General features: G+C 43.9%; 1 protein-coding gene across 1 annotated transcript; it reads right to left on the reverse strand.

Annotated features, from left to right (window-relative positions):
- Positions 1-236: 236 nt before the first annotated feature.
- Positions 237-27,328, reverse strand: LEPR (leptin receptor). Its single transcript, XM_066555627.1, has 18 exons — positions 27,273-27,328; positions 24,933-25,226; positions 23,833-23,950; positions 19,317-19,522; positions 16,512-16,657; positions 15,514-15,658; positions 13,303-13,599; positions 11,458-11,572; positions 9,133-9,332; positions 7,426-7,577; positions 6,651-6,810; positions 6,487-6,569; positions 5,708-5,924; positions 4,802-4,984; positions 4,188-4,283; positions 3,710-3,812; positions 2,940-3,015; positions 237-1,900 (listed from the first exon to the last, which is right to left on the reverse strand). The coding sequence occupies exons 1-18, from the start codon at positions 27,310-27,312 to the stop codon at positions 1,151-1,153; spliced, it is 3,381 nt and encodes a 1,126-aa protein (XP_066411724.1). The 5' UTR covers positions 27,313-27,328; the 3' UTR covers positions 237-1,150.
- Between the last annotated feature and the right edge of the window lie 431 nt (positions 27,329-27,759).

Raw genomic sequence — 27,759 nt, forward strand, 5'->3', positions numbered from 1 at the left:
GGCAGGCTCAAATCAACACCAGCTTTTGATTTCTGGAGAAAGATGACCTTCAAACACAACCAAATAATTTTTCTGGACACTTCCATGAAAGGATCATTCCATTCTCCAGAGAAATGGGCTTTCCTGTCCCTTCCCACCAGCAGGAAGTGCATCCTAAATCCAGCATCCATCACAGCTTTAGCTGGAACGCCACAGGAGCCTGCAGGTTTATCTCCAACCACAGTGACAAGTCTTGGTTCCTAACACAAAACAGGTTTTAATTCCTCACCCCACACAAGAACATCAGATCTGTGTCACCTCCAGCATCAGAGTCACACAGGAGCCAGGTCAACAGCTCAGACTGGGTTTAAATTCACCCTTGCTCTGGTTTTTAACATCGGTTTTGCCCTTTGGTTTTGTCTCTCTGAAGTTTGACAGAAATATATTCTTTGGAATACACAATAAATTCATCCTCCTTCACTCCTAAAAATAGTTCTCTGAAAAGGCAGGTGTAGAAAAATATTTATGAACTATGCAATAAAACAAGAAAAAAAATAGCTTTGGCTTGCAAATTGGTGTGGGTTTGTTTTCCTGCTTCTCCCAGAAAATGCAGACCTGATTTACTCCCACCCAAGGCTTCCTGGCAGGGCTGTAGAGGCAAAGTGACTTCTCCAAGGCCATGCAGACAGGCTGGATCTCCCAAAATCAAAAATGCAGGGTCCTTGGATCCAATTCTTGTCTTTTCTCCCATGGAATCTTAGGAAAGAGCTTGGGAAGAGATGTCAGTGTAAAACTCAGCATTTGGAATCTTGTGTTCCACAATAAAATGTGGATACTTTACTTTAAATACATCATTTTATCCAATTAATGGAGACACAGGAATTTGGATTCTCTTCCTCTTCCTGCAGCACCCTGAGCCTTTCACTCCTTGATCCATTCCTTGCAACCACATCCAGGCTGACTCAATGTTACAGATCATCCCCAGGGAAATGGCAAATTCCAGCTTTTCTCTCTCAAAAGTATGCCAGGCCCTGGATCAGCTCTCTCACACTTGGGGGCTCCAGGTGAAGCCTAAAACCAGAACAAGCTGGATGAAGCAAGAGAGGGAACACAGAGGAGTGCATCAACACCTGGAAAAACTTTAGGAATATGGAATTTTGGGGTGATTCTGTCACTTTTTCTCCGTGGCCTCCTGCCCTTTGGCTGCAGCCATCCGGAACTGTGGAACATAGGGAACGGTGCCTTTAGGCTTGAGGCTGCTTTGGATAAACTCCTTGACACTGGCTGGGATGTGCTGGAGAAGCTCCTGCTCCGTGAGCAGGCCCGTGCTCTGGGGCTGCCACGTGCCCCTGGAGCTGTCTGTCAGGATGTCCCTGTGTCCTGTGTCCAGGGCTGGTATCCCAAGGTAGCACAGGCTGCGCTCGGGGAAAGCCTCGTCCAAAGGCTCCGAGAGCCCCTCCGAGGACAGCAGGGACAGGGCCCTGCTGGGCTGGCAGCCAGGCAGCACCAGCACTGCCCCGCTGCCAACCTCCCAGGCAGCCCTGCAGAAGGCCCCCAGCACTATGGAATGCTGCCCTAGCAAGCAGCTCCCCGGGCAGGATTTTGGCCGGCAGGGCCCGCCGGAGGGACAGCTGCTGATGACTGTGGCGTATCTGAGGTCCCCCTGGGCCAGGCCTTCTCCATCCTGGCAGCTCCTGCAGAAGCTGCTGCTCTGGAAGTGGCTGCTGGAGCATGCAGAGTCACGTTCCGAGTCCTGGGGGCTTGGAAACGTGGGGTCAATTCCTAGAAAATCCCCTGGCTCTTCTTTTCCCAGGGTTTTGGTGAGGCTGATGTCCTCCAGCACCATCTCTGCCTCCAGGAGAAGTGGCTCACATGACATTGGCTCGGGGTGCTTGGCAAAGAGATGCTCCAGAGTCTCAGGCTGGAAGAAAAGAGGGATTTTAATGCTCATTTATTATGGAACAGCTTTATTTCACTCTCCAGGTTTTATGGATCACAGCATCCAACACCAAAGGTCATTCCCAGGAGCCTGGAATTTTGCCACATTGAGTTCACACATTGTTTTTTTTAAGAATTCATAGCTGAAAATCCCCTATGACAAAATTTCCTTGACAGATTTACCATTGATACATCAGCTGAAGGAACTTTCCCTGCTAGGATTGATCAAATTCAGCCTTTCCATAGGATTTTTGGAGCATTCCCACCTGAGTAGCAGCTGCATGCTTGAACTGAGTGAAACTCCTCTATTTGGGAGAAATGCAGGATTTACTACTCCTAATAAATGCAGATGTAAATTATCCACCAGGATGAACTGACAGCAGCAAGAGAGCGCCAAAGGAAAATTCCCTTGTATTTCCTAATGAATTCAGGACAAAACAGATAAATCCAGTTTTTTGTGGATTAACAAATCATGTTTTACAGCAGGGAAGCTGCCAAAATAATGAGGAAAATGTCAAAATATTCAGAGTAGTGGGAAATCAGAGCAGAGAGTGAAACTCCTGGGCTCTACTCAGTCCAGACTCACTGTTGGTGACACCTGGGCCTTGAACTTGGGATTTTCCCACACAAATCCATCACCTTCCCACAGCAAAATGAACAGGGAGCTTTTAAACAATGAAAATAACATTTTATTCCTCATGCATGTGGTTTATCCCTACAGGAGATGTTTGTGTCCCTTCCCCTCTCCATGGACACCACAGGAAACACAGATTAAAGCCCTCCCAGCCAAGGCCAGGGCTGTTTTGGCAAAGGCCACCATCTGTCACCTATTAAAAAATCAGTTTATTATTTAACAGTTTATCATTAAAAGCAGATATTTCTCATGTCCAATGCATAATCCAGAGGCCTGGGGAATGGGAACCTCTGGATGGAGCCAGAGGGGTGAACGGGGCTGGATTTCCAGTGGAGACAGAGCTGGAGCAACAGCCCTGGGTGGACAGCAGCCCCAGGGAAATACAAACCTGCTGGAAATTAACTCCTTGTGCCCATGAGCAGTTCTTGGGGTTGGGAACATCCTCCCAGAGCAGCTTCTTCATCCTGAAATGTCAGGGAAATGCTGGAGTTGGTGCTGTTCCCACTGTGCTGGGAAGGAATCTCTGCCATTTCACTTATCCACAGCACTGTGGCCATGAAATAACCATTGGAGAGATGAGAAATGCCCCAAATTTAACCTAAACCATCAAGAAGGGACATTCCAGGTGGCAGTTTGGGAAAATATAAAGGGTGCAGTCTGTGCTGAATGACCACAAGCCACGGGGCCTACAGGGGTACAGAAGAGCTGGGGACAAGGGGGAGGGACAGGACTGGGGACAAGGGCTGGAGGGACAGGACACAGGGAATGGCTGGAAGCTGGGAAAGGGGGATGTAGATGGATATTGGGAAGGAATTGCTCCCTGGGAGGGTGGGCAGGCCCTGGGATGGAATTCCCAGAGCAGCTGTGGCTGCCCCTGGATCCCTGGAAGTCTCCCAGGTTGGACACTGGGGCTTGGAGCACCCTGGGACAGTAGGAGGTGGCCCTGGGGTGGCCCTGGATGGGATTTAAGGTCCCTCCCAGCCCAAACCAGTTTGGGATTCTGTGACACCAGTTCAGCAGAGTGGCATCAGTGCAGCTGCAGCAGCTGGATTTTGGATAATAGGAACAAGCAGCTGGATTTTGGATAACAGGAACAAGCATCTGGATTTTGGATAACAGGAACAAGAAGCTGGATTTTGGATAACAGGAACAAGGTACCTCTGGTGTGAAACCAGCAATGCTCCCAGCAGCAGAACTGAGGTGGAGAAAACAATGGGCAGAACCACGTGGAGGGTGCCAGCATTCCCAGCTTCAAATCCCCCTGGAAATAAAGGAGTTCAGCTATTAATGTAGCAAAGTGATTTGTCTGGGAGCAAATAGTTGGCAACAGGGAAATAACAAACAGTAGAAACAACAGCTTAGATGGGGAAATAACCTTGAGCAACAGTTTTATTGCCCATGGACAAACCTTTCCCTTGGGAATAAACAGACAAAAAGGAATTATTTAAAGAGGAGTTTAATCCCTCACTCAGCTCAGCCCACAGAGGGTTTTCAGATTAAAGCTGTTCACTGTTTGTAGGTACACAACAGTGATTTTATTACTAGTTTGGGGGTTTTTTTCAGATAAGACAGAGATTTTACACTTAAAGTTCACTTTTACTTCATAAAAAATAGGGGGAAAGCCCCTGATGGTCACCTTGGGCAAACTGATCGGTGGCTCTGGCTTTGCCAACTCCTCCAGCAAACACAGGGTAGAGGCTGAACTGGTACTTCTCAATCAGGATAAAGTGATCTGCAAAGAGAAATCAGCCTTTGGAACCCACTGTCATCCAGTTTTTAAACAATTCCCCCCACAGAGGCTCTGGGCACAGATCAGAGCTCAGATCAGCCCAGAGAGGGCAATAATGGATCCATCTTTTACAGATCCCTACTTCAAAATCCCAAGATTCCAGCTATTAATCCAGCATTATTCTGCCATGGAATGAACACCTTATGGAGCTCCTGGGATAATTTCCAGGAGTAAAGTCAAAATGCAAAGAAAATGCAGATATTCATTTGAATAATTAACTGGTGTGTTCAGTATTCCAGAACTAATTTTATTGTAGTGCCACAAAATGAACTCACTCCAGAGCTTAAGCTGATTATTAATGCAACAGGCAATCCTCTAATGAGCATCCCAATTTGGTTTATTGCTCAATAAAAGTGATTAGAAACACAGAAGGGGAAAAAGGGCTCACAGCTCAGAAATTCCACATTTTTCTGTTCCACACCAATTAACAGCACAAATTGTATTTTCAAGCACACACTCACCATAAATGAAACATTTCCTGAGGTTTGGAGGAACTCGCAGCCATTTCACCTGCTCCTCTTTGTTCAGGTTCCTCCACTCAAGCACAAAGGATTTTATCCCAGGGATTTGTGGGGAGAGACTCCAAACCACAACCACACAGGTGCTGTTCACCAGGTAAGCACTCAGGGACTGCACAGCATCCACTGGGGAAACAGGGAAAGCACCTGGGATCCACATCCCATAAACTGCTCAAGTGTCACTACTTTATCACTTTAATTGTCTTTTGTATAGTAAAGCCACATCAGCAGAGAGATTTTTTCTTCAAGCCACCAAAAATTTGTGTTACACTAAAGCAGTCCCAAGCACAAACAGATCAAGTTTCTTAAGGACACCAAATATCCCAATTCTCACCTCCAATTCCCTAATTATCCTTAACCAAAAATTTAAAAATTCCCGAATTCTTGGGAATAGATTAAGCAGAGTGCAGCCAAATCCAGGAATTTCTGCTCAGGAAGTGGAGCAGGAATTGCTGCTCAGGAAGTCTGAGGGCTCTGTACCCTGGCAGCCCAAAACACGACCACGTTTCATTTTGGAGACAACAAAACATTCCCTAGCAGGAACATTGGGTGTTCCCAAAACAAAGGAGATGAAAGATCAGTTCTCCAGCAGGATCTTCTTTTTCTTTGATTAATTGCTTTATATTTTATTAGTGAAGACAGCCCAGTGACACCTTTTTTCCCAACCCAAAAATCACGGGATTTTCATGAAGGAAATCTGAGTTTCCCAATAGCTCCGTTGGTGCTGAATTTATCCCCATAAAACATTCCTTATTCCAATAGAGGGAATTTTATCCCAAAGAAAGCTTTCCCCATGAGCATCACCAGGATTCCTGGCATTTCCCACATCCCCCTCACTGCTGCTCTTACCTGTGCTCATTTGCTGGGATAGAGTTAAATTAGAATTAATTGCAGAAATTCCAACTGAATTCATGGCTAAGATGGTGACGGTGTGGGTTGGCTCCATCCAAGGGAAAGTCCAGCTGGTGCCATGATCCACAAACTCCTCCCAGGGCGGGTTCCCTGGGGTCTGGTGCTTTATGATGTACCTGCTCACGCTGCACAACGAGTCATTCTGCATCAGGGGCTGCAGCAATTAATTCATGGGCATTAATTCCTGAATTCCATCCTGATTCCCAGAGCAAAGGTTGTTTGGGCAGCTCCAATTGTAACAAAAACAGGACCCAATAAAGATATTCTGGCTCCTGTCTTTTTATCCGAGGACTGGAGTCCTTTTAAAGGCTTCATTTCCCTCTCTGAGAGCTGACTCTCATTCCCTCTCTTCCCAGCAAAGGGAAGTGAAGGACAAGGAGAGCCAAACTTTCAGATTCCCACAGCAATTCCCTGTTTTACACATCTTTCAGGGTTCAAACCCCAGAGCAGCACATGAGCAAACAGGAATGGGCACTGAGGAACTTTTTCCTGTCCTGCATTAACATTTTAAGGCAAAGAAGGCAAAACCATCTCCCATTGTACCCCAGAATTCCCACCAGGATTCACCTCTTGCCTCTAGGATGAGCCATTGTTGGGAGTCCAGAAAAAGGCAAATCCCAATTCCCACAAGCCTCATGTGCCTGTCAGACTCCCCTCCTGGCAATCCCACCTGGTTTTAGGATCCCAGGGAAAGCCCCAAAGGCAGTTGCTCCCACCTTCCACAGGAGTGTAACATTCCTCTGCTTCCTGGCTGGATCCTCAGAAACCACCCTCCAGAATTCCGGGCCTTGCAAGGGAGCTGCAAAACAACAATTTGGGAGGGACGGTCACAGCTGAGTGTGGCAAGTGCCAGCCCTGAGGATGTCCCTGGAGCACAGACCTCTGATGTCCTGGACGAGGCTTTGGGCTGCTCTGCTCCAGTCGCTCCAGTAGCCGGATCCTTGCAGCTCCCTGCAGCGCACCTGCACCACGTACTGCACACAGAGCTGCTCCACCGGGACCACTGCCCAGCTGCCTGCAGGCTCTGGGACCTCATACAGCTGGGAGACAGGGCAAAAGAGCCACAGTGAGCACAAAGGAGGTTTAGGCAGCTCTGTGATAGTGTTCACTGGGGTCCCAGGATGAGGGAAGAGACGAGGATCTGACTCCATGTTTCAGAAGGCTGATTTATTATTTTATTATATGTATTATATTAAAACTATACTAAAAGAATAGAAGAAAGGATTTCATCAGAAAGCTAAGAATAGAAAAAGAAAGAATGATAACAAAGGCTTGTGGCTTGGACAGAGAGTCCGAGTCAGCTGGGCTGTGATTGGCCATTAATCAGAAACAACCACATGAGCCCAATCCCAGATGCACCTGTTGCATTCCACAGCAGCAGATAACCATTGTTTGCATTTTGTTCCTGAGGCCTCTCAGCTTCTCAGGAGGAAAAATCCTAAGGAAAGGATTTTTCATAAAAGATGTCTGTGACACAGCTCTAGGAGTCAAAATTCCTGAAAATGAATCTCGTGAGGAAGTGGGATTGTGAGGAAAATTCCTTTGTGGACACTGCAACTGCTTTTGCATTTTGTGATTTCCCCCATGGATAAAAAGCAGCTCCACACTCCAGCAGGGCAGTGAGCCCTGCTCCAGGCCAGAGGGAACAGACATACCTGCCATGGAATGTCCTCCCTGCTCTCTGGATTCCAGCGGATCTGGAATGCCAGATCCCTGCTGGCAAAGACAGGCTGGGCCCAGCTCACGTTCAGCAGCCCCGTGTTCCTGGTCACTTCTGCTCCCACGTTGGAAGGGGGCAGAGGCTTCACTGGAAAATGGAAAAATGAAACAATTACTGCAAAGTCTGCACTGGCACTTCCCAATAAATCAAACCATGGATGGCTTCTCCTTGTCCTGAGGGTGGTGGGTAACACAAAGCCTCTGCTGTTCCAGGGAAAGCAGCACTGGAAACACAGAATCCACGGGAATGTTTCCAGGTGTTTCATTTTCACCTAAAGCACAACAGATTCTCTTGTGCTGGCACTTGCCACCTGCCCTGGGATAAAGAGCAGAAGACAGAGCCTGGCAATAAAGGTTGAGGTTTGGGTTGGATATTTGGGAAAGTTTCTCCATGGGAAGGGTGGTCAGGCATGGGAGCAGCTGCCCAGGGCAGTGCTGGGCCCCCATCCCTGCAGGGATTTCAAAGCCCTGTGCATGTGGCACTTGGGGACAGGGGCAGAGGTGGCCTTGGCACCTGGGAATGGTTGGATTCCGTGCTCTCCAGGGGCTTTCCAACAATTCCATTATTCCATTATTTCCATGGGGTCACCCCTGCAGAAAACAGCAGCTCCTGTACAGGCAGGGGATAGACATTGTGCAGTGACTGATGGAAACATTTTTATTTTATTAATTGGAAATTCCCCCCAAATCCAGTTGCTCCAGAACAGGAATCTTCCAAAACCCTTGTTTGTTTATCAAGCCAAATTGAAATAAATTTACTTTGGGTAATCAGATGTGAATGAGGAGAAAACAACAACAGAAAATAAATAATTTTTTTCATTTTGGATGGTGCTGGAATGGGTTTGCTTTGCTTTACCACAATACAGAGCACCCTGCATCCAGGATGAAACATTCCATCCATTGTCACCACATAACAAATGTATTTTATAATTCTATAACTCGAATTTCTTTCATAACTATAAAACTCTTAATTAATTTCATGATTATATAAATGGAATTTATTTCATGTAGCACCTCTGGGGTCCAGCTGCCTTGTTTGCTCTCACCCACGTTCAAATTTGGTTCCAAAAAATACCCAGTGAATTCTCTGTCACAGAGCAGATAAGAAAAGGTGATTTGCACATTTTGGAGTTTTTAAAACATCCAAACACTGCTCCTGCCTCTTGTTTTTATCCAAATTTCAGTGCTCTGTGTGTCACAAAATGTTGCAGCAGCATGGAAGAGCAGGGACAGTCCCCATGATTTGAAATGGATTTATAACTGTGTAAATAATACACTGCACAAATAATAATAATAAATAAATACATAAATAAAGATAATAATAATAATAAACAACTGTGCAAACAATACTGGAGTATAAACTAATTAATTGAAGACAAATCAATCTGAGAAATTAAATAACCAAGACCTTAAAAATGAGCTTCATTTTGCAATATAACACATGCATTTTCTGTAGAGGGAATAACAGGCAGAAGTGGATGTTTCATTAAATCCTGGATGGAAATAACATTTAAACCAATTTTTCTTTAAGGTAATATCAAAACTCTCATGTTTTTATTGAAAACCTATGGAAAAATCCTTGCCCTACACCATTTAAAAATCCAGGGGCACAAGGGAAGAGAGATTCAAGGATCCTGACCTACCCACATCTGCTGGGATGACACAAACTGGGGAGGATTGCAGGGTTCCCAGGGAGTGTTTAAACTCTATCCACAGGGTATATCCAGATAACAGGAAAATGGGCTGGAATGTGCACTCGTAGGAATGGTTTCTCTGCAAAAGGCATTCCTTCACCTCTGAGTCTGGAGATGGGCTTGGAGAGTCAGAGCAATAAATCTGGCTCCTTAAAAGAGGGAAAAAAACCACATTCAGTTGGTGCATTGCAAGTGTAAATCTGGAGGGAATTAAAAGGAATGGAGGCACTGCAAACTCCTGGGATTTTGAGGATTATTTGGATCTTGAACCTGAGTCCGCACTGAAGGGGATAAAAAACCATTTCAGTGTCACTTCTCAAAGCTTTGGCTCTGGAAAAAGCAGGACAAACAACAAAAGCAGCAGGTACAACAAGAGAGGGCAGCTCCAAATCCTCATCAATTGTGGGATTTGAGGGATTGGCAATGAACACAGCAAGGCAAATCTGCCAAGAACTGACTGCAGTCAGGAATGGCTTCCAAAATCCCAACTGGCAACCAGGGGGAAGCTGCCACAGAGACCCAGTGAGGTCTCCAGGACATGCAAATTCCACCAAAACATCAACTCTGGATTAAAAACCCCATGTCCAGTTATCACACCTGGCAACAGAAGAGAGGAGCCTTGGCTTTTGGACAAAATGGAACTGGATAAATTCTTGGAGTGGGAATTTTTCAGCTTTCTCCTCAGACTTGTGAGGAGAGGGGCTGGAGGGGGTGTGAGTTACTCAGAGGAACCACCAGAGTTACACTGGGTACAAGTTCCCTCTTTGTGTCCTCAGGATTAAAGCAGTGCCTGGTGCTTTGGAGGTTGGCATTGGAGCATTCCCTGCTCCCACAGGATCATCCCTCTGGAGCTGTTTCTCCTGGCAGCACTGCCTGCAGAGGAAGATGTAGGAACAACCCAAGCAAAACAAAACCCCACAGGCAGAGCATCACACACAGCACAGCAGTGCTGCACTCCAGCTCCTAAAGGGAGTAGCAGCAGGAATTTTATTGCATTTTCCTCTTTCAGGTCTCACTCTGAACAAATAACCACAAAAACTAGAACAAAAAGAAGGATCAGCAGCATCTGGGAAGGATTTGCAGGCAGTGGTAATGTCATTGTTTGATCTTGCAGGAACACGAACAAATCTCCACATTATCACCTCCTACTAGAAAATCTCATTTTTAGCTAAACCTGAGCAGTGAGGAAGTGGGAATAAAAGGCACCATGAGCAGCATGGGGTTTATTCCCAGCTCCCTGCCCAGCAGTGCACTCATTAGATCCATATTTGTCAAGGCAGAGTAAACAAAAGCTACCTCAGCACTCAGGCAGGCATTAATCCTGCCCCAAAAGCCTCCACTTGAACTTTCCAGCATTCCAGTTATTCCTGCAGTCCACAAACCCCTGGGAAATATTCACCTGGGCAGCAGGATCATTCAGAGCTCCACCAGAGAAGACAGGCTGCCTTTCCAAAGGATTAGGCAGGGCTGATGGAAGCTGTTTGCCAAAATTCCTGCATCTCCAGCCCAGCAGAGTGGTAAAATTATGGGGTTTTTGCCTCAGGAAGAGCTGTCTGTCTGTCTGTCTGTCTGAGTGGTTCTAGGAAACCCTCAAGCTCAACACATCAGGGATGGAATAGGATGAGCTTTGAGGTCCCTCCCAACACAAACCAGTCTGGGATTCTGGGAATTGCTGCAGTCCCAGCTGCTGCCTTCACAAAGCACCATTCCCTTCACCAGCTAAGGTTTGGTTCTCCAAGCAAGACCTTTTCCAACCTTGGAATGAGTTTGTTTCATCCTCTATTTTTACCTGTGTGTACATAGAAAAAAAAACATTTAAAAAATTACAGAAGAATCAAAGACTGAGTGGAGACCTCAGGAGGTCTCAAGTCCCATCTCAGACTCAGAGCAGAGTTAAATCCAGATCAGATGGAGCTGTCAGGATCTGAGAGGCTCCAAGGACAGGGATTCTACAGCTCCACCAGGCCAGACATTCCCACTGGGAATGGGCTCTTCCCTTATTTCCTTACAACTTGTAGGTAGAAGCAACTGGAATAATTTTTTAACTGATCCAAGAAATCTTCTTGAAGAGAACTGGCTCCCAAACAGGTTGAAAAATGCTGAAAAACCCTAGAAATAAAATCTGTTCCATACTCAGCTATCTCTGGTTCCCTTCCTGCACACAGATAAAGAATCTGTTAATTCTATAATTACATTCCTCCAGAATTCTTTGACACTAAAATATTTTGAGCAATGCTTTCCAAACATAAAAAGAGAATTAAACTCCATCCATACCTGTGATATCTTAGCTGCAGACTCCCCAGGAGCAAGGTGGTTGGGTTTGCAGACCACCTGCAAGTCATTTTAGTCAGGTATCCATCAGTCTCACAGGAGATATTAAAATCCATGTCTAATTAAAAGACATAAAAGCTTAATTAATAAGACACAATGGTTGCTACAAAACAAAACTGTGAGGAATTTTTGATGTAATTTGAGATGGGACTTTTGAATTGGTTTTGATCATGTGGTTTATTTTTTTATCTTCCACATAAGTAAGAAAAGTGAGTTCAGCTCACATCTTTACAGCATAGTTTAAAAAGTCACAAAACTTTTAGTTACAAGACTTTTTAAGGAGTTATTGACTAATAAAACACTACCAACAAAAATGTTTATGTTTTTGACTCAATCTTTAAATATTTTGTCTTATAGAGTCATGCTACAGTGTAAGCCTTCTTAGTCAATCATGTTATAACACACAATCTTACAGTACTGCACTCCAAATTTCTTGTTTACCTTTTATTTTTTCTATCTCTTAAACTCTAAAACTCTAAACTTTCCTGTACTTAGCATGTCTTTAAACTATAAATCCACATCCTCGCTTCTAACACTTCTGTTTCCAAAGCCTTAAATCAAATCTTGTGTTTCATTCTAAGCTTTAACCTTTTAACCTTTGTAACTACTTTTATTTTTTCTACATCTTAAACTCTAAAACTCTAAACTTTCCTTTATTCAACATGTCTTTACTTCACACTATAAATCCACAATCTTGCTTCTAACACTTAAGTTTAGAAGCTTTTTCCAAAGACTCAAATCAAATCTTGTGTTTAATTCTGAGCTTTAACCTATAAAACTGAATTCTGAGAATTCCCTACATTTCAAATTCCAACACAAAACGAAACAAAAAAACCAAACCAAACCAAACAAAAAAACCCCAAAAAACAAAAACAAACCCAACCAAAAAACCTCAACAAAAAATCCCAAAAACAAAACAAAGCAAAAAAAAAAACCAAAACAAAACAAAACAAAACACCAAAAAACAAACAGTCATTGTGATATTTTCTGAAAAATCCCTTGTACCAGGATTTCTTCTCCTGGGAAGCTGAGAAGCCTCAGCTTCTCCTGTGTTTGCTGCTCTGGAATGTGGTCTGGAGATTGTTTATCCAAACATGTGAATTGTTTTTACTTCATGACCAATCACCATCAGCTGTGTCAGACTCTGAGGAGTCAGTCATGAGTTTTTATTATTCATTCTTGTTAAGCTTTCTGTCTGTATCCTTCTCTTTCTTTAGTATAGTTTTAGTATAGCAGAATGGCATGGAATGGAGTGGAATGGAATGGGATGGAATGGGATGGAATGGGATGGGATGGGATGGGATGGAATGGAATGGAGTGGAATGGGATGGGATGGAATGGGATGGAATGGGATGGGATGGGATGGGATGGAATGGAATGGAGTGGAATGGGATGGAATGGAATGGAGTGGAATGGAATGGGATGGGATGGAATGGAATGGAGTGGAGTGGAATGGAGTGGAGTGGAATGGAGTGGAATAGAATAGAATAGAATAGAATAGAATAGAATAGAATAGAATAGAATAGAATAGAATAGAATAGAATAGAATAGAATAATAACTCAGCCTTCTGAGAACATGCAGTCAGATTCTCATCTCTCACCTTGTCCTGGGGACCCTCACAAACACCACAACAAAGAAACAAAAAACCCACAAAAACAAAACCACAAACAAACAAAAACAAACAAACAAAACACCCCCAAGGGCAAGAAAGGATTTTAAATGGAAATACTCCATCCTCACCACGACAACGGCCCAAGAGCAGAACGGGCAGTGCCCCCGAGCCTCACCTACGACATAGAGCTCGGCGTAGGCGCGGTGGCACTGGCGGCTCTGGTGGCAGCAGTACAGGGCGCTGTAGAGGAAGCTGCCCCGGGGCTGCGTGGCTCTCAGGTTGGGCAGGGTCACTCGGCTGACGCGGCTGCTCAGCTCGGAGGTCTGGCTGGCCGGGACCGGCTCGGCCAGGTTCAGCCACCACACCAGCTCCCGGGCCGGCACGGGCTGAGAGCGGTTCCTGAACGCGCACAGAAAGGACAGGCTGGAGCCAGCGCGGGTCAGGGTCCTGGCAGGGAAGTACAGCACTGGAGCTGCGTGGAAAGGGGGAAAAAGGGGGAAATCCATTGAGGGTCGAAACTGAACCAGAAAATGTAAAAGCATTTGTTGTTGTTGTTAGTAATAATAATAATAATAATAATAATAATAATAATAATAATAATAATAATAATAATAATAATAATAATAATAATAATAATAATAATAGTTATTGTTAATAACAAAAATAATATAGTGTATATATTACGTACCATATAATAATATTATACCGTATTATATCATTGTTATATTATCTATTGTATTATATATTATGTATTCTTTTATTATTATTATTACTATTGACAATATGATATTATATATTTTGAGAAATAGTATATAATAATATATAATAATTATATCTTATTAATATATATAATAATATATAATAAAATATGTTATATTATTGTATAATAATATATAATATTATTACACTATTAAACATTATAACATTAAAATTATATTATAATCATCATAAAAGTAATATTAATATTAATATTGATATAAATAATAATTTTTATATTGTTATGATTGCTACAGATGCAGAAATGAGCCTTGGACTGCCTCCCTCCATAGCTAAAGTTTCTAAATTCTGATTAAAATAATCTTTAATATCCCCAGGTTACACAAAAGGAAAAAGGAAGGGGGGGAGGATCCATTGAAACTGAAAATGGAAAAAAATATTTCCAACAGAAAATATTATTATTATTATTGCTATTACTATTATTCATAATAATAATAATGGTTTTATTATTTTCATCATCATCTGGCTGTATTTCTAACTTTCCTACTTCTTAATCACTATGAACAGGAACAGAAATGGGCCTTGGTTTGTCTCCCTCCACACCTGATGTTTCTAAACTCTGATTTAAATAATCTTTAATATCCCCAGGCTCATCTGAATGAAAAGAGCAGAAAATCCCCGGAGGGTGCAGTGCAAGCAACACACAGTAGCACAAGGGGAACAAAATAAAATTAATCCATCTTTCCAGGAGCTGCTGTTCCTCTTCCTCCTGAAGTCAGCAGGAGATTGAAGTCCTCAAAGCTGGTTTTACACTGCAATTAACAGCAAATTGTAGCAGTGGTCCAATGCAGGCTCAAATACACTGAATTTTCCAAGGATTGAAAGAAGTTTAAACTCAGTCTCGACCAGTCAGGGATTCAGGGAAGATACAGGTGGAGCTGGAATGGAGCTGTTTGCAAAGAACACCCCAAAACCAGCATTAAATCCTTTAAAGATCAGGTTTGCTTCCCCCACTGAGGAACCAGGCAGGGATTTTTAGGATTTCCCCCAAATTTCCCTTTTGCAGGCAGTAAAGCAACTTTAGGATCTGTTGTTTCAGGTTTTATTAGGAAAAAAGCTCTTTTTCCAAGGTTTAGTTCTTTCTTTGGTGCAGGTGCCAATATAAAGAGTTCAGAGAATTCCTGTGGCAGCACAGACCAAAACGTTCCCAGGGAATTCTGAGCAGAGCATGGAAAAATACAACAAAATAAGCAGAAAGTCAGTTTTGCACAGGGCTCAGCATTACAAACCAGGCTGGACTGTATAAAAAGCACATTTGATTGTGCTCCGGGCCTTCAGTTCAGCTACAAAACCAAAACCAGAAGTGAGAGAAAGCACCAGGAGAAAAATCCTGAACTGAGGGGAGGTTCAGGGCTGCCAGCTGGAACTGGAAATGGAAAAGCTCTGAGGAAAAGAGCTTAGTGTGGGTGTGGGCAGGTGCTGCTGAGGGAGTGCCAGCCCCACAGGTGCTGCTCTCCAGAATTCCTTGTGCCAGCCTGGCCCAGGGAGGGAGCTGAGCCTCAGGCAGGAAAGGCTCCCACAGGATTTCTCATCCCAACTCCATTTCCAACACAAAACCCGCAAAACCAGCGGGAAAATCAGCTTTATCCCAAGCCTGCAGGTGTCCTACCTCCCAAAGAGAGGTTGTAGGGTGAGCTCCAGTCACTCCAGAAGCCTGGAGCACGGAGATTCCTGCTCCTCACTTGCACTGAGGATGGAGAGTCCAGCAGGGCATTGTCCATGGCCATGGAGCTTTCCAGGACTACCTGAAGCATCTGTTGGATTGTCCAAATCCATTATTGTTGTAAAATGAAACAGGAAAACACAGAAGGAACATAAATAAATTGTATGGAGTCAGAATTCCCTGAATTCCCTTTCATGCCTTCTCTTTCAACTCAGTTTTTAAGAAGGATGGGAGCACTGAGCAAATCAATTTGCTCCTTAAAAGACAGGAGATAACATCCTCATATTCTACACAAGGATTTTCTATGTTTTTAGGTAGAAAGCTGGGTTAAAAATCTTTCTTCTTTAAATTTACTGTCAATTTGAGACTGCTGGAAGTTGTCTAACTGTGGAAAATGAGTTGTTTCATTATGGGTTGCTAATTTACAGCTGCTTGTTATTCCAGAGCCACTTGCATGATAGGAAGAGAAAAAAAAAACTATTTATAATAAAATTTATAAATATTAAACACAGATGAGTTACAGAACATATAGAATGCTGAAAGAAAATGGGCTTAGACTTCACAGAATCCAGGATTTCACCCAAGAAGAAAAATGGGAGTTTGCTTGTGAGAGCCAGTAGGAGATGGGGCTTCTCTCAGTGGGGAGAGATGTAAAATCCAGCTTCTCCAGGAACCAGCAGCCCAGCTTTTCCAGGAAACAGCAGCCAGCTAAGCCCAGCTTTTACAGGAAAAAGCAGCAAGTTAAGCCCAGCTTTTCCAGGAAAAAGCAGCCCCCCAGCTTCTCCAGGAAAAGGCAGTGAGCTAAGCCCAGCTTCAACAGGAAACAGCAGCGAGCTAAGCGCAGCTGCACCAGAACAGCCCCACTCCCAATCCAAGGCCCCGGGGAGCGGTGGGAATGCCGGGATTTGGGAATGCCCAGCCCCGCAGAGGGCACAGTGCCTCACCTGGCTGTCCCCCTGGCCCGGAGGAGCAGAGACCCTCACTTGGTGCTGCAGAGGGAAGGGCAGCGGGGCAGGGCTGGACCAGCAGAGCTTCACCTGGCCCCTCTCAGCCAGCTCCAGGTGCAGCTGCACGGGGGCCTCGGGCTTCACTGGAGACAAATTCACCCACAAGTTAGCCCCAGCTTCACCCAGGGCTGCTGGGTTTTACAGAGTCACAATTCGGGCCTTAAACTCAGTTCTCTTAAACTCAGTTTCCAAGAGCTGCCCTACTGCTTGGCACTGTTGTGTACTATCCCTGGAAAAGTCACCCTGGTGCTGTTGCAGTCATCAAGAAATGCTGCTTGACCTCCCATTTCCCTTAAACCTGCAGGAATTCCTTCCCTCTGGCCACAACTTTTCCCAGTAGCCAAGCTCTGGCTGACCTGCCTTGCAGGGAAGAGGGAATGAGCAGGAGAGGGATGGGAATGCTGAGAAAATCAATTTGTTCCTTATAGTGCACACAGGGTTTTCCTAAACATTCCTATCCTTCCACAGGGATGATGGCTGTGAAAGGAGGAGTCCAGGAGAGTGAAAATGGAGAGTCTGGATATTCCCATGGGGATGAAGGGAGCTCTGGATGGGAAATCCCCAGGATTCCATTCCTTGGACACGGCCAAGGAGCCAAGGCCCTGCTTTTCCCTGGTACTAAGACCTTGGCTGGCCCTGTCCTCATTCCCAGCCAAGTTTTGCCCATGGAAGGGTAAAACCCTGCAGAAGCTGAAGGGAAAATATTCCCAAAAATCCTGGGCAGTGGGCAAATGCTCCCCTCAAATCCCATCTGCTCTGGGGTCCAGCTCTCCAAGGGTCCCATTTAACTGCATTACTGGGATGTCACTCAGGAATATCAAATATCTCTAATTATTTTCAGTATAATCCACCAACCAGGTCAGATTTTATTTAGTTATTTATAACAAAATTCTCTTATTATTTTCAGTATAGATCTACCACACCAAGTCAGATTTTATTTAATTTCTACTTCTAGACCATCTCAAAGCAATTAACTTCAGGAAGGCCAGCAGGGAGTGACTGGGGAGAAAGCAAATAAAAGTCAGTGGCTATGCCATCACATTTCCCTCAGTCAGATCCCACAGATAATGATGGTTGTGATGCCACCTGCTCCACTATCAGCAAATAAAATCCACGTGGCACAAGCACTCGAGAGTTTTACATTCAAAATAGTTTTAATTGAGCTAAATCTTGGCAGAACATGTATTAATATTATGCATTTTAAAAACATGCTTCACTAAGCAGAGCTAACTCATTGTGTCATTTTTAAATACTGGCAGACTCCAGCCTGAATTTTTAATTTTTTCCTGCAGCATCATTTCAAACCAGCAGGATGAAAAATGCCACCTCTCATCTTCCAAACCAGCCCACCCAGAGATTTTAACTGGTTCTGTCTGCAGAGCACATCAGTTAGGAGGGAGTTCATAAAGTTCCTAAGTTTTTAAGTTAATAAGATGTTCATAAAACTTTAATTTTTTTCCCCTGCAGCTGACAGCTCCTGCCTTTATGAAATCTGCCCAAATCTGCAATAACTGGGCACGTTGGATAGCAACACATCTCAAATTCATCATGTCAGGAGAGTTTGAGCTTGATCAAACACACAGGAATGTTTTCCAGCTTGGGGTTGCATGGGTGAACAAAAAAACATCAGGATCAGAGAGCTGCTCGGGAAAATGGGTGGGATTTCTTGCTAAGCAACTTTGGGAACAGCTTTTTAAATTTAATTGAAGCCCTCAGCAACAAGCTCCACCACTGGGCCAGTGTTGTGCAGAGAGGTTCTGATTGGAAAGGAAAAAATGAGAAATAACCAATTTTTGAGTGCTTGGGCTGTGCTCAGTGTGGTTTGCACAGCAGCCCAGACAGGGATTAGGGAGCTTTTCCTGCCCTGTCTGTGCCCCTTTCCCAGCAGAGCCATCCTGCTGCTGTTGTGAAGCATGGACAGATGACTCTTCAACTAATTAAAGTTGAAAAGAGGGTACATTTATTACAGTGCTGAAAAGAGGGTGTATTTATTACAGTGCTGAAAAGAGGGTACATTTATTACAGCACTGGACACCTGGGGAGTAACCTCCCAAAGACATGTGTAAAAAGCCACAAACTCCTACTCTCTATTTATCCAAAAAGGTTTTCCATATTCAGATGGTTTCCAGCATGGTTTCCAGGACGCCTGTTACATAAGCATTAACCTGCTCACTTTGTATTTTAATTAGCTGGATGTCCATTAGGGCTGTGCAATTGTCCTCCTTAATTGGCTTGGTGGGCTCTGGGATGGGTCAGAAGGGCCCACCATGGGTGGTGGGCTCTGAAATGGGTCAGAACCCAAAGAAATGGGTTCTGACCCAAAGAAATGGGTTCTGACCCATTTCAGAACAGTAAGTTCTGACTTACTTCCTTTGAAGAGGAAGTAAGGCCTCTTCCTCATGGCAAACTCTTCACCCATGTCAAGCTGGCAGGGCTCCTTGTCCTGCTGGTCCCAGTCCAAGCCTCCTCTCATTCTTAGTTGGATTTATGGCTCCTGCACTCTTTCAATACCTCATACATCACCTGTCATTCCCAAGCTTGTTTCAGTTATCCCACCCGGTATCAATTCATTTCCTTGTTAAGCTCCAATCCCAATGTATGCCCTTGGCTAACTACACTTGTAACCTGACCCTTGATTCATTTAAGCTCTCAGTTACAATCCATCAGTCCCTCTCCCAGCTGCATTCCCAGCTTGACCCCTTGGCTCAGTGTTCCATGGCCAGGGGTTTCAGCCACGCTCACCGATGTCCATGGGCTGCAGGGCCATCAGGGGTGACCCCAGGGCGGTGCCACCTGCCACCATCTCCAGCCACAGCAGGTAGGTGTGGTTGAGGCTCGGGGTGGCCACCAGGCACTGGCAGCTGGCCTGGTCCCTGCAGTCACACGGAGCCACCCTCACTGTGCCCTGCAGAGAGCTCGTGGATGCAGCCCCCAGAGACAGCTCTGACCTGCAGGGGGAGAAAACAAACCAGGAAACAAAACCATTTTCTGTATCTCAGTAAGTGTGGCCATCTGGATATAGTTTATTGATCAAAAAATTAAATTAATTAATGAAAAAAACTAACTTTGCTGCTTCTCCCTTTTTAAATGGTTTTCAAGTAATGAACACAGTTCCATTCAAGAATTCCTACATTTTCTTTAGGCACACCTGTTGTTTTACCTTGCCATGGCAGCTCCTTGCCATCCCAAAAGAGATGAATTTCTAATTCCCATTCACAGGGCACTGAAATAATGTCAAAACAATTTCATGTTCCCTCCAGCTCCTGCTACAATTGAGCATTACAGGGAATATTATACTCATGGAATGGTTTGGGTTGGGAGGGACCTTAAATCCCATCCCAGCCCCTGCCATGGACAGGGACCTTTTCCACAGCTGCTGCAAGCCCCATCCTTGGACATTTCCAGGGATCCAGGGGCAGCCACAGCTCCTCTGGGCAATCCATTCCAGGGCCTCCCCACCCTCCCAGGGAACAATTCCTTCCCAATATCCCATCTGAATCTTCAGAACCAGCAGTTCCCAAAGCATTCTTCATTCTCATCTTTACTCTTCAGCCTCTTCCAGAAACCCACATTTATGGAATTCTGCAGGTATCCAGTGACTAAAGCCTCCCCAAGGTTGGGAATTCAATAGTGCAAATCATTTGTGGCCAAATTTCTCCCAGCAGCAAAGCCAAGACAAACCCTGACAGCTCAATCACCTTGGATTCTTTCCTGCTTTTCACGTTTCATCCTTACCCAAAAAAAAAAATAAAAAGCTCCTGTTTGGAGTTGTTCTGAAGTGATTTTGGAATTATTTCTGTCCAGTAAGGGTTTTGTTTTACTAATTCAGAGAAAGAAATGGAAATTCATGGAATAAGAGCCTTTCAGTACATTTTTCCAATGGTTTTATAGCTGGCATGAGTCACTGGAACACTTGGATTCAGGCAGGGCAGAGATCTCTGCATTGGAGGACAGGGAAGGACGAGATCTGCTGCTTTATTTTTTGGGTTTAGTCCATTTGTTATCTGCTCCATTTATCTGAGAACAGAGCACAGGGAACTGGCCATGATTCACCAATTCCATTTCCATATCCTGCCCTGCTTAGAGAGGAAAAGATCAAAAAACTGAGAAGAATTATGGAGGATGGGAAGAGCTCAGGCTGGGACTGCAGGGAGCACTCCTGGATCACCCCGGCCCCACTCCCCCCATCCCTCACTGATCTTTCTGCATCTTGGGATCCTCTGAGGCTGGAAAACCATGGAATTTGGGCAGCCCTGCCCTCCCAGCTCCTGTGCTCTGCAGGAACAGCCCCAAGCAGGTCCATGTCAGGGTATGCTTTACATTTATTAATGCTCCAGACAGTCCATCCTGACATTCCTGCAAGAATTCTCACCAGGACTCGCAAACTTCAGGACACAGGAATTATCCTGATGGTATCTGGCAGACATGGAGCTCTGAAATTACTTGGAATAATTCGGTTTTTCTAGATGTGGCTCCGCTGTTTTCTCCTGAATTTCCTTTCAAAAACTTTGCAGAATTTGCTTTGAAGCTTCCCTGCCTTCTCCTGTAGCTCACAGATTTTATTGATCTCCAAAAGCCACAATCAATCCATGAAAACATTTTTTTTTCCTTCAAACCACGTCTTTGATCTGATCTATCTGGAAAGTGGTTACCACCACACCAGCCCTTCATCATTCCTAATAATTATTTCAATTTTTAACCTTCCAAATGGACTTGTTTGCACCCCAAAAAAGCAGTTTAAAGGGAGAAAAATGCCAAAGACCTCCTCTCTTGACTTATTAACCCTCACAAGCTGAGGAGATTTGGGCTCCTCCACCTAAATCCTGTCACAGAGAGTTCTTTCAGCCAACACCTTGGAAAAGAAACATGCAGGAAGGTCTAAATGTTTTATATTTATATTCAACCCCCTTCAGAAGGTGATGCTTCTCCTGCTAAATTCACCTGTGGCCTCATGGGGAACTTGGAGACTTTCAATGAGATGCTGCAAAATGTCCTGGCTGAATTTCAATCCTGTTCTTGCAATTGCAAAGAAAAAGTAAAACTCCTTTTAGGGCAAATTACCTGAATTTTCAGGAAAGGTCCATCCCAACCAGGTGGTTGTGAAATAGGGTCACCATTGTAACTCTGCTGTCACAATATTCCCATATCCTTTCCAAGCACTGCCTTGGCTGGGAAAGGATGGAGCAAAGCTGTCTGGGGCTTCCAGGATTTTCTCCATAAATTTTTCCCAATGTTTTTGAACAATGGTAGCTCTAGAAAAATCCTTATTTGAAGAAGCTGCCCCATTAAACTGCAGCAGATCTGAGGGCTGCTGAGCTCATCAGTCTCTAATGAGAGGTTGATTTTCTCTGGCTGGAGAGGCTCAATGCACAACTGATTGAATGATTTATCCTTAAAAAACATGGGGATTTAGGCCCAGAGCTGGAGGAGAGCCTCCCAGGTACTTCAAATAAGTCCAAATATGAATGCAGCCTCATGAGCTCAAAGGGCAAATGATAATCAGTGCTCAAAATTAAACCAAGGGGATCCCTGAGGCTGAAGATTCCAGCTCATGGAATTAACCCTGGGCTTTACAGCATTCCTGGCATCAGACAGCTGGAAAGATGTTTGGTAGACAATTAACCCATTAGTCTAATGAAGCTTTGGAATAACTTTTTCTCTTCTTTTCTGTTCTTTTGGAATAACCTTTTCAATGCCCCATCCTCTCCCTCACTTGAGCCTCTCACAGGGCACTGCCATGGGCACAACAGAACATTCCCATTCCTGCTATTTCCAAGCAGGAAAACTGTGGATGTGGTAAATAAGAGGAGACTTCTCTAATGCTGGGAAAAAAAGAAAAAAAAAAGAAAAAAAAAAAGAAAAATCTGTGAGAGACCAAAGCTTTTCTGTTGTAGATTCTCCTGTATCATTATTTTTGTGCATTGCCCTGCGTGTGAGAATCCTGGCTGGATCTCCAGACTCCCAGGGAGAAACACATGCCAGGAATGCATATTTTTAAAACTGGGAATGTTTTCAAGGTATTTTGGCTCAGGAATAAAATGCTAAGGTATCAGAGAGCCAACAGGGAAAGCTGTCACCTTCCCAAAGGTTGAAATGCTTGTGCTTGCTGCTCCCCCAGAACACAGGGACCCTAAAAGGAAAATATTAATATGGAATGTGGGGAGGGAAATGAGTTCTCCAAGGCTTTGCTTTGCTTCTCATCTTTGCAGCAAAGAGGAATCAAACAGAGATCCTGCTGAGTCCACAGGGCCTGCTCTCCTAAATTGCATGGAGCTCATTGAATTCCCTTCCTAACACAAGGAACCTCTTCAGCCCAGCTGGGGCTCCAGGCTGGTGGCATCCCAAAACAATTCAATGTAGAGATTTCTGCACTGGGATCATTGCAAAGCTTCTCCTGTGAAGCTGAGCCTGGATGGAGCAGAGCAAAGGCAGAGCTGCTTCCCCCACAAACACCCATGGAATGGTATTTCAGGAGTCACAGTCATGAGGAGCACTGGAAATGGGAACCCACCTCAGCAAAAGGGGATTAAAATATTGTGTCAGCTGAACAACCATATTTATTCCTAAATAATACATTTGGGTTCTGCTCTGACTACAGTGATGATTTGTGCCAAATGAGATCTGGCTCTTCAGGAAGTCCTCCTCAATAATTTCAGCTAATTCAACTATTTCAGTTTATCCCATTTCATCAGGAAATGAAGTCTCTGTGTCTCTTCAAAGCTATCAATAATCCAGAAAAAAACAGAGTGGTTTCATGGTATCAAACAGATCTTTTTGCAACCAATGTGTACCAGACCTGCCCATCCTACAGGCAGGAGGATTCCATCTCTCAGCATTCCAGGGAATATTCACCACAGTGCCAATGAGATGACAGCAGCATTTGCCATTGGATCACATGTAAAGTACCACAGTTACCTCAAGAGAGATAATGTTATGGTAAAAAAAAAAAAAAAAAAAAAGCTGAACCAAGACATTGAAATTAAGAAATTCAAACAACAAAGATACTTTAAGAAGTCAATGCTGATTTCATTAACAGATTTTAAGAAACATGGGAAGGACAGGGAAAGGGGATTCTCCATTCCAACCGTTTTTCATTCAAATAATCACAAACTTTCCATCTTATCCAGGATTACTTTTAGACAGGACAAAGTAAAATCTGCAGAGCTAAAGCTCCCACCATGCTGGAAGCTGGAATGTTGATGTTTTAGGAGATGCTTTCAGTTTTCCAGAGGGATTTAACAGTAAATCCTGTACTTACCCAGAGTATAAAAGATTCACCTTCAGGTCAGCTCTCAGGTCCAGCTTCAAAAGCTGCAGGTTACAAACCAACAGGTCCAGCCTGCCTCTAATCCAACACTCCATGTTCCAGCTCCAGTCTGGACAAAAGAAAGGGATCACACGTTTCTGAACTGCATTAAAACAATATAAAAGACTTGGATGGAAGTCACTCACAAAGATATTCCTGAAAGTGAGGCTGCACCACAGATGGGAAAATATTAATGAATAATCTGAGTTGGGCACCTTAAACACTTCCAAGGCCCACAGTCCACGTGGTTCTGCACTGTCATGATTAAAGAAGGAATATTTTTTACCTAGATTTAGGGACAAGGCTGCAGGGTGAAGGAAAATGAAGCTGATGGTGGTTGCTGTGTCCTGGGAAGTGGCACAGCCCCAGCTGGGGATCTGTGGAATGAAATTCTACCCAGTGAGGTCAAGGAGATTCCTGGCAGCAGGATGCCAGCTCCGTGTTCCTCAGAGACAGGAGGAGAAAAAATTCCTTGGGAAAAAAATCCTAATCCATGTACAGACATTTACTGCACATTTATTATTTAAAGCCTCATAATTCATGTAGAAATGATGCCATTTGCTCTCCATCTCCCCTGCCTGCTGATGGAGTTTAAAGCCCACATCCACCAAAAATATTTAAAATATTCCTCACAGTGTCTAAACTCCTTTGAAGATCTGGGTTTATGTCCTCTTATGCAGTGCTCCATATTTTATTCACAATTCCCCTGGAAAGACAGCCAACTTTTTTCTTCCCTTTTGAAACTGTGCTGTACAATTCCTCCATCTTCCACTACATTCTGAGGAAGGATTTTAGCCCCCTGAGAAAGAGTTTTATCCCCCTGAGGGAGGATTTCACCTCTCTGAGGAAGGATTTTACCACAGTGAGAAGGATTTTACCACCCTGAGTAAGGATTTTGCCACCCTCAGTAAGGATTTTATCACACTGTGTTGCCTGGCAAGGATAAAAGTGAATCCCCATTAATCCAACCCACCCCTCTCCTCCCAAATAACAAAAAACCCTAAATATTTTTAGAATAATTAACTCCTTATGCCCTTGAGTGCTAAACCCACCTATTTTCTGAGGAGCAGAGAGATTTATTTCTGAAGGAATAAACTTCCTTGCCTGCATGCTTGCTCTGTACAAAGAACAATCAATGCTGCTGGCACTCCAAAGGCAACACAGAAAATTTTCTTCGTTCATTAAATGCTTGATTTTGGGTTCTCCAAGCTCTCTCCTCAAACCAGACCAGGTCCCAGCTGAGAAAGGGCTCAAAAAGGTCTCGTTCAGCAGCACACAGGGCAGGGTGAAATTCCTGGCAGGAACTGGATGGACCATGCAATGGGCAGCTGCCATCTGAAGGAAGTCTGCAAATATAAAGGGGAAAGCCTTGGAAATAAAAGGAAAAGTTCATATTTTTGAACAAGTAAAAGGGAGTGGTGGATGTGAAACAGAAATAGGTAAAAATCAGGTTGTTTCTGGGGGTTGTTCCCTGAGGTAAAGACAAAATGAATAAAAATATCCCTTCTAGGTAAAGACAAAACCACTAAAAACATCCTCTCTGAATGGTGTCACAGGTGACAGATTCCAGATTTTACCCTACCCTCACTGCACCTAAACTTCTGTTTTCTCAATCTCTTGAAAAAAGGCAAGGGCAAGATTGCAGGCAAAGCATCTCTTTGGGATAAATTGGCTTTTATTAACCAAAACTGCAGTGAATCCTGAACTGGGTGTGAGTCTCATCTCCCCATGCAGGGCTGGAACAGATCCCCTCCAGCTCTTTTACAACAGCTCCATTTCAATACAAATATAATCCTGTTGTAAATATGAAACATAGTCCCACTGTAACTGTGAAATAAAAAAGGACAATATTACTGTGGGTGCAACTGCACAACCCCAGGGCATTATCTGGGAAGTGAGAGGCAGGAAAATGATATTTTTTTTTTCCATAAGACTTAAAAAAAACCCACTCAGAGCACATTTGTTGATGTCATAGCTTGAATTGTGCTCACAATGGCTGAGAGAAGGATGGGCAGGGAAAACACTGTAAAACACTCTGAATTTAAAGATTAAAGCTCTGCTTGCAGCAGGGCATGGGTGCACTTTGCATTCTGGTCAGGAAGGGCAGAAATTTTAAGCAGTTCATTAAATAGAAATTAATTGATGCCCTATGCCTTGCCACAGCCAAAATAAGAAATGCCAGAATATCTCTGGCCCTGTTTGATTAATAGAAGTTCATAATTCTCTAGCACAGAGCACGAGTTAAATAATACCAAAATATGAAATGAGAGCTGTAAAAAAGCTGTTAAAGGCAGAAGATGCCGAGTGTTATTCTGCAGAGGGTTTTGCTTTCCCTCCATACAGATTGTGTGCTGCCAGGCTCCTGCAGGGCTCTGCTCTTCCCTGCTCCCCCACTGAACAGAGTTTGTGCCTCTGTAAACCCCAGCTTCATTAGCCTCCAGCAGGAGGAGTGGAGCAAACAAACTCTCAGGCCATAATCCATGATTCAAAAAGGACAAAAAAGTGACACGGAGCACGACAGAGAAGCAGCACTGTCCCCAGCTCATCTCTTTTTCTGAGGAACTTCCCCCTCGTGTATCACAGATTGTCTCCAGGGATTAATTAAATCTCATAAAGTCAAAAATGCGCTCAGCCCCTTTCTCCAGAACCAGAAAAAATGAGGTTAAAATGACCCAGAGGAAGGCCTGACTTGCAGTGCTGTCCCCAGAGCAGCAGGGCCATCAGATGGTGACAAACTGCCCTGAAATTGCCAGGAAATCTCCCTGGAGCATCCAAGTTTTCCAGTTAAAGCTCCTCAATATGTTCAGATCACAAAAGGTGCTTAAAAGAATTTCAGCAATGCAATATTTGATACTGAGTGGATAATAGTACATAGAGAACAAGATAAAAAGGTGTTTATGTATATAAAAGGTACCTAAATCTAATGATTTTATTCATCTTTTTGATTCATATTTTGTAAAGATGACACAAATTTTCCAAGTAACTCCACTGGATTACAGGGTCTGCTTTCTCCAGCAGAAACCCTTTAAATAGTCCTTATTTTAATTAAAAAAAAATATAAAGGAAGGCAAATACCAGCTGTCCTTGCAGAGCAGATGCCAATATTGTCAGAGGCATTTCCCAGTTTATTAGTGCAGCATTTGGAGTGAGCTGAGCACCCTTTGGCAGCCCTGGGGTGCCCCTGGGAGCAGGGATGGCAGCATCCCCCAGGGGCAGAGGAGCTCTCCTTGCATTCTGGGCAACAAAACAAACTCCCCACAAGCTGTTATCTCATCAACTCTGTCCAGGGCATTTATTTGGATGTGTCCTGACTCAACATGTATTTTTTAACAATGTTCCCTGATCTGAAAAGTTGTCCCCATCAGGGTTTTGGGATATTTTTAGTGACTCACCCATCAGCACAAACATGGTTGGGATGACTTGCCAACACATCTTGTTTTGTAGAGCTGACCTGAAAAACACACAGAAAATTAATGAAGGACTTATAATTATCAGTCTATTATTTAACTTCAGTGCATTTCAGTTCATTTGGTGCTCACACCTTTGTAAGCAGAATCACGGAAAACCACAATGGTTTGGAAAGGAACTTAAAAATCATCTCATTCCAACACTCTGGGATGGGGAGAGACACTTCTGTCTACACCAGGAAAGGAAGAACAGGCCAGAAAGGGAGAAAAAAATCAGAATTTTTCAAGTGCAGCAGACACAGAAGCACTCACTCATTCCAACAGTGAAGACTTCACTAAACCTCACAGCAACATTTCGTTATTGTTCCTTCACTTCAGATACTTTGTTCTTTTGTATTTTCATCCAACAGTTACATAAATTCTGCTAAAATCGAAATTTATTTTTATAGTTAAAGCTCCACAGAGGAGAGTT

The sequence above is a fragment of the Molothrus aeneus genome, chromosome 9 (genome assembly GCF_037042795.1).
Source record: "Molothrus aeneus isolate 106 chromosome 9, BPBGC_Maene_1.0, whole genome shotgun sequence".
NCBI lineage: Eukaryota > Metazoa > Chordata > Aves > Passeriformes > Icteridae > Molothrus > Molothrus aeneus.

Coding starts and splice junctions, on each gene's coding strand:
- LEPR (XM_066555627.1), bottom strand. CDS start 27,312: ATGTGTTGGCAAGTCATCCCAACCATGTTTGTGCTGATGG. Junction 6,811..7,425: donor GGGAGGACATTCCATGGCAG/GTATGTCTGTTC, acceptor CCTGTCTCCCAG/CTGTATGAGGTCCCAGAGCC. Junction 3,813..4,187: donor CACCGATCAGTTTGCCCAAG/GTGACCATCAGG, acceptor CTTTATTTCCAG/GGGGATTTGAAGCTGGGAAT.